This window comes from Rhineura floridana, chromosome 2 (genome assembly GCF_030035675.1).
Source record: "Rhineura floridana isolate rRhiFlo1 chromosome 2, rRhiFlo1.hap2, whole genome shotgun sequence".
Classification (NCBI taxonomy): Eukaryota; Metazoa; Chordata; class Lepidosauria; order Squamata; family Rhineuridae; genus Rhineura; species Rhineura floridana.
In genome coordinates this window covers 190,386,156-190,395,607 of record NC_084481.1, presented here as the reverse complement: position 1 = coordinate 190,395,607, position 9,452 = coordinate 190,386,156, and the positions used below count along the sequence as shown (strand labels likewise).

Genomic DNA, 9,452 nt, shown 5'->3' with positions numbered 1-9,452 from the left:
AAATACTTTTTTTTTAAAAGATGAGCATTGAAGATGAGATGAAAGATCCAACCCTAGTTTAGCGGCTGGTGTTGAGAAAAAAATCCTAGCTTGATTTTCCTCTTGGACTAAGATGGCGATGGTATATGATTCCCCCCTTCCTTGAAATGGGGGGTGGAGATAGAGCAAGAATGCTCCTGAGAACGGGTTGCAGGGGCAATATGCGCCTGAAGGGAAGTCAGTCTCTACACACACACTGAAGAGAATGTGGCCTTCACCATGATTTCCTGGAATGTACAAAGACTGAGTGAGGCCTCCCTCCATGAGTGTAAGGGCTGCAGAAGGGACCCTGTTAGTCTGAGGGGAAGTTGTAGCTCCTAGAGGAGTCAATCTTAGAGGAGATGGCTGATTTCCCATCATCCCCTTCCTTCTAAATCAGCTTATCTTCCTTTTGTGATAAATCTGACTTTTCCATTTGCCGTTCATCCTCTGCTGTGTCTGCTTCTTCTTCTTTCTCTGGCTTTCTGATTGGGGCAGGAGGATCTCCAGGGATGGTCCCCAGGACTTTGGTGCTGTGCTCCTGAGCTTTGGCCCTGAGGGCAGCAATGCTGTTCTCTCTCAGTTCCTCCTGGGAAATGGTGGTTTTGGAATCTGGCCCCCTTTCTTCCTTGTCACTCTTGTCAAGCTTGGGCAGGGCCTGGCGCTCCATCTCCGGCTTCCTTCCCGCCTCAGCCGCTGCCTCCAGAGATTTTTTGTGCATCCCTAAAAAGAATTGTTGGTATTCGGGTTTAGAAAAGCGCCTGGGCATGGGAAAGCCATCTTGAACTGAAAACAGTAAAGATAAAGAGAGGCCAGAATTAAGGAAACGCAGAAAGCCTTGCTTCAAACAGCAGTCACACAGAGAGCCCATTGCACTGGGCCCTGCATGAGGGGGACTTCAGGCCGGTTCTCTGACAGAGACAGGCCAAACCATTGAGGCAAGACTACACCTGAATCATAACCCTAATGCCAAATCTGAACATTTTAGACAGGATGGGGCACTGTGTGGGAGAGGAATTGCCCACAAGTAGGAACAACAACAGAGCTGGAAAAGGAACATGTACTTATGAAGGTCTTGAGAAATGCACAAAATACTGTATTTCAGAAGACACAATTTTAAGATTTCAAAGTGGCAGCAACTGCCTCCTTTAAAGGCGTACTGGATGGAAGCAAAAGTACCCAGAGACACAGGTTCACCCAACTCTATTGGACTGTGCAGTTCTCAGCTAACAAAGACAAAATGCTGGTGATGTGCTTTTCACAATAACTCTGTATGTGAAAAAGGCCCTGGTGAGGGGACTCTGGTTATGCTATCACCTACAGAGATGCTTTCTTCTTACACAGCCTCCCTAGCCCTTTTACCTCTCTCTCTCTTTCAACTCTAGGTTTCACATTGCAGCCAGAAGTATGAAGCAGCTCATTTGTTAAGAAACCAGAATTTTACTTTATTTGTAGCATTCGTTTGGAAAAGCAGAAGAGAAGAGCCAAGCAAGAAGCAGGAGTGCAAGAGGAAATTTGGTAAACCCAGAGCTTGGAAGTAATTCGTTACTTGTAATTCATTACTTTTTTGAGAAATGAGTGGGTAATTCCTTTACATTTTGATTGTAATACAACTAGGAGTAATTTTACTACTTTTTTGGAGTAATTGTAATGTTTCCAGCATTACTTTTGGGCATTACTTGGGGGGGGGAGCAGGGGAAGTCTTCTGCTCCTCTGATTTGTGGATGAAAATCATGTGCCTCAAACTGGGCTTCTGTGCAGCGTCGCTTTTCCCTCATGCTCTGTGGATGGGTAGGAGGGGATGAGAGAGGAGGTGGAGAGCGAGACAGGGTGGAGTGGAGAAAACAATTGTTTAAAAAAATGGATGGTGGTGGTGATGAATGGAGTGGAGGGAAAAAGGAGCCAGAGGGCAACAACATGGATAGAGGGGAAGGAGGCAGCAGCAGAATGGAGATAAAGAACTGTGGAGGTGAAAGATGACAATGTACGTGTGTGTCTGTGTATGTGTGAGTGTGTGTGTGTGTGAGAGAGAGAGAGAGCGAGAGAGAGAGAGAGAGAGCGTACTGTGTTTGCACTTGGCACACAAAATGGCCTCTACCACCCTCTCTGGCTACTGTGCTGCATTTGCAATATTTTAATTTTTTTGAATCTTGGGAAAATGTTTGCTTGGGTGGGTGTCCCTTAGTTGGTGGTAGGGCAGGGTCCAGGAGGTGGTTAAGTAAGATATTATGCTTGCTGACTGAGGGGGGGGGTTGCACTTGGTTTGACATGCAAAGATCTGAGTAGTGGCCTCTGCCTCCCTCCCCACCTCCCTTACCAGCAGAGAGACCACCATTGCAATCTTATGGATAAAAATAATTATTCTACTACTTCTGTATGTGTGTGTTTATTTTTAATGTTGTTTTATGCTACTTAGATATGCAGCAGCCAAGGCCAGCGCTTGTCAATGTTTTTCAAAAAAGTAACTGAAATGTAATTGTAGTGATTACTTTTGAAAACAGTAAGCAGTTACTTTCAGAGCAATAGTAATTGTAACAGTAACTACTACTTTTGGGGCCATGTAATTGTAACTAATTTATTACTTTTAAAAAGTAATCTTCCAAGCTCTGGCTAAACCCACAGTGAGAACAATTAGTTTAGACAGTTTCAAAAAACGATTAGACAAATTCACAGGGGATAAGTCTATCAAAGACATCTTCACAGGCAGTATATCTCTGAATAGGCATTAGGGGCAAACAAGAGGGAGAGCTATTGCCTTCAAAGCCTGCTTGCAAACCTCCTAGAGGCATCTGCTTTGTTATATTAGAAGGCTCTTTGATCTGATTCAACAGAGTCCATCTTATCTACATACATCTATCCAAAAACCCTTCTCTGTATTTATTAGGGCATGATCTGCAATAAGTAGCAGCCCACTATGCCTCCTTTTTATGCATCTGATAGAATAGACTCTTACCCATGAAAGTTCATGCAACAATTAAGTTGTTGGGTTTTTTTTAAAGAACCACAAGTACAGGATGGCTGTTGGATTGTAACATAACCCCAGACCTAAGAATAGGGGCTTGGATTTCATAAAGTTTAATAGAGTAAGTTTCCCCAGGAAACAGTGCACTATTGGCAATCATAACTTAGAGCCTGAGCATGGGGATCAAACCCTAGATGAGAAAAATATAGCCCAAGGGTGGGAACCTGTGGTTTCCAGATGTTGTTGGACTCTAACTCCCATAAGCTCCAGCCAGCATTGCCAATGGTCAGGAATGATGGGAACTGCAGTCCAACAATACTTGGTGGACAACAAGTTCTCCTTCCGCAACATAGACAAACTTCCTGCTTGCACCAGTGATCTCTATATTCACCTATAAATGTCCATGGTTCAATTTTTTTTGTTCCCTTCATCTCTGCCAGGACCCTACCAGAAACGCTAGATAAAATAGATCTAATCCCAAGGATGATCTCTTACCCAACAGCCAAGGAGCGCAGGATTCCATTATACCATCCTTGGCCGATTTGAGGATGGATTCTGGCAATGGGATGGAGTGACGTACCATTGCACCATAAAGCCCATATTCCGCCATTACACTGCTTCTGCCCCAGCATTTCTCCCTCTTCCGCCATTTGGCCCTTCGATTCTGAAACCAAACCTGTAAAGAAGAAAATGGTTAAGTAAGGCAAGTACTATTTTGCTCCATGACTCTTGCACTGCATTTACACTACAATCCTATACATGTCTATTCAGAAATAAGTTTCATTATTTTCAGTGGATATTATACAGCCACAAGAGTGGCTGTATACTATAGCTAGAGGGGACTTTTCACATTCTACAATGTTAAATTGAAAATACCCCCATGCCATTCTGAGGCTTCCCATAAGCTCATTTCAAAACAAAACCTTACAAAACATATAGTCCTGAACTCAGAAACGCTTGCTTAACAACCCTGTCAATTTTCATGGCGATACGCAAACAGTCACAGAGAATAGACAGTTCAAAGTGTAAAAAGAGAGAGAAAAACCTCAGAGCCAAGTTCTCCTAATCTGTTGAAATACATTAAAAATCAGCCTTATTCACAGAGTACCTGTAATCCTAATAGTGACCTTGCCCCATACTCTGACCTTCATCTTCTGCAGTTGAAAAGTTGAAAAAATGCCTGGCTGATTTTTAATTAATTTAATAAATTTTGGCTGGAACCCAATGATAATGCGGAACATGCTCAGTAAGAACCAACTGTCAGAGTTCGAAAAGCCTCACAGCTGCTGAGCTTAGCTAATCGGGGCCACACCCACACCAGACTTTGATTTCATGTGAGACAGTCATGGCTGCCCTCAAAGAATCCCGGGAAGTGTAATGTGTGAAGGGTGCTAAGAGACTGCTATTCCCCTGAGAGAATGGTTTAACAGTCAGCCACTCTGATGGAAGGTCTGTGAGGGGAACAGGGCGTCTCCTAGCAACTCTCAGCACCCTTCACTAACTACACTTTCCAGGATTCTTTGAGAGAAGCCATGACTGTCCAAAGTGAAATAAAGGCCTGGTGTGGATGTGGCCAGGGACAGCTTTGGTTTAAATTTGGTAGGAGGCTACATGTGTCTGCTGTAGAATAAAAAGGTGGGGAAAAGCCTGAAAAAGAATGCTTTTGTTTACAATGTTTTCCTTTTGGAAAGGAAAAGGGCTTCCCTTCTGCCCAGTGCCCACCCACCCAATCTCCTCCCCTCCCACTCCCTGCCCCTTCCCTGGGTCAGTGTTGGACTATGACCTGGGAGACCAGGGTTTGAATCCCCACACAGCCATGAAGCTGACTGGGTGACCTTGGCCCAGTCACTGCCTCTCAGCCTCAGAGGAAGGCAATGGTGAAATCACCTCTGAATACCGTTTACCATGAAAACCCTATTCAAAGGGTCGCCATAGGTGGGGATTGACTTGAAGGCAGTCCATTTCCATTTTCAAACATGATTGCGGAGAAATAAATCCCATTGAACTCAGAAAATATGCAAATGATCAAACCCACCCTCCCTTCTCCTCCCTCCTATCTCCTCGTCTTGCCCCTCCCCTCCCCCTTCCTTTGCTCCTCCCTCCCTCCCAATCCCCTTCCAATCCCTTTCCAATCCCCTCTTTCCCCTTCCCCCTCCTCCCCTCCCCTCCCCCTCCCCTCCCTCCTACCCATGGTCAGTTTTACCTATCTTAAACATGATTGCACGGAAGTAAATACCATTGAACTCTATAAGCATGCAAATGATCAAACCTGCCCTCCCCTCCCCCTTCCTTTGCCCCCCTCCAATACGCTCCTCCCCACTCCACCTCCTCCTCTACCATGGTCAGTTTTTCCTATCCTAACCAAGATTGCATAGGAGTAAATCCCATTGAAAATAAGCATGCAAATGATCAGACCTGCTTTTCCCCTCTCCTCTCCTCTCCCTTCCTCCTCCCCTGCCCACTCCAGCCCTCCCTCCGTCCCTCCCCTTGGTCAGTTTTACCTATCCTAAGCATGATTGCACGGGAGTAAATCAAACTGATTTTAATAAACATGCAAATGATCAATCCTGTCCTTCTCCTCCCCTCCCCATCCTGCCTGCTCCCCTCCCAGTCCTCCCTCTGCATTTCCTCCCCTCCGTCCTGCTCCTCCCCTCCCCATCCTCTGTGGTCAGTTTCACCTATCCTAAGCATGATTGCAGGGGAGTAAATCCCATTGAACTCAATAAGCATGCAAATGATCCATCCATTCTCAGCAAACTTGCACAGGATCCCATTTCTTACCTCCCGGATTAAAAAGCAGGGAAATTTGGTATTGGTAACATGTGCCTCTGAGCATATGGTGAGTGGTGGCAACACTTGCCATCTCCAAAGATAGAGAATTATATTTTTGTATGTTTGCTGCTGTTCTTCTTACTTTGCTTCTTTCCTGTGTTATTAATGTTTCTACAGAGAATCTACACTAGAAAATTTTATTTCCCACATTATTCATCCCAGAAATCTGTGTCAAATTTATTTTTATTAATTTCAAAGCCTTTTTATTAGTCAGTGTCATATGATGGTGAAGACAGCCTTTTGTGTTTCAAATTGGAGGTTATGTTCTATTTCTATTTTGGATGCATTAACAGTGGAATCTGGACCTGCAGTTTGATGAAAAATCAGACTGATTCCAATATGTTGCTACTTCAGCAATGACTCTAGCTGTTGGAAAAAAGAGGATGCATGTTTTCACCCTGCTATGTTTAAACCACTTCATTTAAGGCAAGGTGGGCACAGTCAATTAAAAACATAGAGCACACCTAGCATTTTGCTAGAATATATTTCACCTACCGATGTTTTATCTTGTGCAAATTGAGACACTCCTGAGGTCCACTGGAGACTATTCTGCAAAAGTCAGTGCCATTATTCCACAATTATGTTTGGAGTTTTTTTAGTATAAATTTTGCAAAGAGTTGCTGTACTTCACATATTCACAGAAATAGAAACAAAAGAAAATGATTTCCTATAGGGAACTTCACTAAAATTGCAAAGGAAATCAGACATATTCAAAGTGACCATCTGAACTATATTAACTGTCTTAATAACGTTGCTTCCTCACGGCTAAAACAAGATCAGCACAGAACATATCTTCTTTCTATTATTTGGACTGATTACAGGTGTTGCCACCACTCCGCATATGCTCAGAGGCACATGTTACCAAATTCTTCCAAGCTACACAGGAAGTGGATTGGACTGTGAAAGACCAACTGAAACGGTGTTTGCATTTTGACCAATTTGTAGGGTAGTCCAATATCTCAGAGGTCTCCTGCTCCCCTGGTGCATTTGCTATAGCTGCCCAATTTCCCTGCTTTTTAAAGTTTGATTTGATAGAATAGCTGTGGGCTATAGGTACGTTCTTAAACTGCAAGGTTTTTTTGCCTATTAGTGAATTACTCTTAGGTAAGTGTGCACAGGACTGCAGTACAATCATACACATATGTACTCAGAAGTAACCCCATTGACTTCAATAGGACTTACTCCCAGTATGTATAGGATTTCAGCCTTAAGGCACAATCCAAACTGCACTGCCATGGTTCTATTTCAGGGCTTTTCACTCTGCTGGTGGAGACACTGCCAGAAGGCCTTCTATTCATCTGCACATTCAGTGGCCATCTAGCTCAATAGGCAGAGCTGAGCAGAGGGAAGCCTTCACTCAATCCAAACCCCTCATGGCCCAGAATAAGGGTGTGTGTGTTGGATTGCTCTGTTAGTCTGGTTTTAAAATCCTGCAAATGTGAAATGAAATATTTGCTTTTACATATAGGTACAGATACATGCTAGTGTGGAGGTTTATCATCCTTCCTGATAGATAGCTCCAAGGGTTCTACATGGGGGCTAAATTTGAAAACAGGTCATTAAGATATCACAAACAAGTTGCTCGCAACAGTTTTTTTTTTCCCTTATCAGATTTTCTCCAGCAAGGAATAATCGGGATTAAAGGGGGGGGGAATGGGCTGCTATTTTGATACTAGTGTTATGCGAATCCTGCAAAAAAGTTGCATGAATGGGGAGCACTGATCCCACAACTATCGGGAACCACCACAGTATTAACAAATCATTGCTGTTCCACTATAGCGTATACAATTGCAATGGACTCTTCATACTATTGGATATACTGCACTTTTTCTGAATGTTCATCCCACTATGTTCTGTCCACGGCAACAGGTATGTGGCAGGTGGCTAGATGCTATGGGTGGGGAAGATCTAATTCACTTAAGTGATTATTTGAGGGGAGGGAACTCTAAGCAATCTTTAAAAAAATTAAAATTATTTATTTAGCATTAAGCACTTATTCATTCAAATTTTATTTTCCATAACTACTCATTAAACACAAAAAAACAGCAACAAAGCACTGAAAGTGTGTTTTGGATAAGGAACGTAGTTTGGAAATGTTTAATTAGGGGAAAAAACACTTTGCTAAAGTGACCAGAAAACATTTTTTCTTGTTCACACTATCGTAATAGTATTATAATGCTTATAATGTAAGCAGTGTTTTGTTAATATTTTAATATATATTTTTTTTAAAAATGGCTAGAAAAGTGTTTTACAGCTAATTAAAAGATCAATTAAATATTTACAGAGTTATAAAATGGTGCCTACCACAAAGGTTATAGTGAATGCCTGCTGTGATAGGTTCACCTGACCACATCAAGGCAGCAATTAGCACTACTCTTCCAACTTCAAAAAAAAGTTGCACTAATGACATCTACATCACTGGAAACTGCACCATCCTTCTGCCCTTTTTGCATCCTGTTTCCCACATTAGCCAACCTGAACTTAGAAGCCCACAAGCAGGACATGAGGGTTATAGTCTCTTCCCACTCTTAGGGGATAAGTGCCATTCAGAGGCATGGTTTATCTCTTTCTTTTTGAGTTAATATATAGCCATTATTATTACTACTAGCATTTGATAGCCTTATCCCCTATGAATTTGCCTAATCCTGGTTGGTGGCCATCACATCTTGTGGTAGAAATTCTATGGTTAACTATGCACTGCGTGTAGTACTTCCTTTTGTCTGCCCTCAATCTCCCACTCTTCAGCTTTCTTGGATAACCATAGGTTCGAGAATTATGAGAGAAGGACAAAAACATCTCCCTATCCGTTTTCTCTACACTTTGCATAACTTTATACACCTCTGTGATGTGTTCCATATTTTCTAAATTAAATAGCTCCAAATGTAAAATTTCCTCATAGAGGAATTACTTCAGTGCCTCCCAATCATTTTGGTTGTCCTTTTCCAGGACTAGAACTGGACACAGTATTCCAAGTGTGGTTTTGTGTCCATGTGACCATTAACAGATGCAACCAGCAAAACAAGAATGGGGCATACCCTTTCCCCAGTCCACACAGCATGTGTAGACTAGGGTTGCCAGGTTCCTGGCCTGAGACTGATCCTGTATCTTTAGGAGAAGAGAAAGTCAGCCAAGTGCAGGTGTTCTTGCAACACTGTAATGGGAAAAACCACAAGGTGACATTCTCCCTCCCCCCCTGCACAACTTTTAAAGATACAGAAGACCTCTTGGTTGCCAGGCCTGGCCTCCAAGAGGTCTTCTGTATCTTTAAAAGTTGTGCAGGGAGAAGGGAGAATTCCACCTTGTGGTTTTTCTCATTACAGGGTTGCAAGAAAACCTGCACTTGGCTGACTTTCTCTTCTCCTAAAGATACAGGTAAATCCGTACTAACCCAAGCTGCTGATAATACAAAAAGTGGAGGAAGAAACATCTCCATTGCGCTGTGCTCCTCTTTGCAGACATTTTGGTCCAATGCTTTTGGGTGGGTATGTCAATCATTCCACTCCCACTCCCTCTTCCTCCCTTCTTTCATTTTGTTTCCTGTGGGCTGACAAGCAACTTCTGGCCGCTGTCTTCCATTCTGCTGCCCTTTTTTATGTTGCTGTAAATGGTGCTGTTATTTTTCTTTCCCCCCTAACTTGTG

The 9,452-nt window shown here is 42.9% G+C and overlaps 1 protein-coding gene across 1 annotated transcript in view; it reads right to left on the bottom strand.

The window, feature by feature from the left end:
* Positions 1–409: 409 nt before the first annotated feature.
* VSX2 (visual system homeobox 2) overlaps positions 410–9,452 on the bottom strand; it is a 55,425-nt gene continuing 46,382 nt past the window's right edge. Inside the window, exons 4-5 of the mRNA XM_061613230.1 lie at positions 3,476–3,656; positions 410–741 (exon numbers count right to left, since the gene is read on the bottom strand). Coding sequence (XP_061469214.1) covers positions 410–741; positions 3,476–3,656 — 513 coding nt within the window. The remainder of the gene's footprint in view (positions 742–3,475; positions 3,657–9,452) is intronic.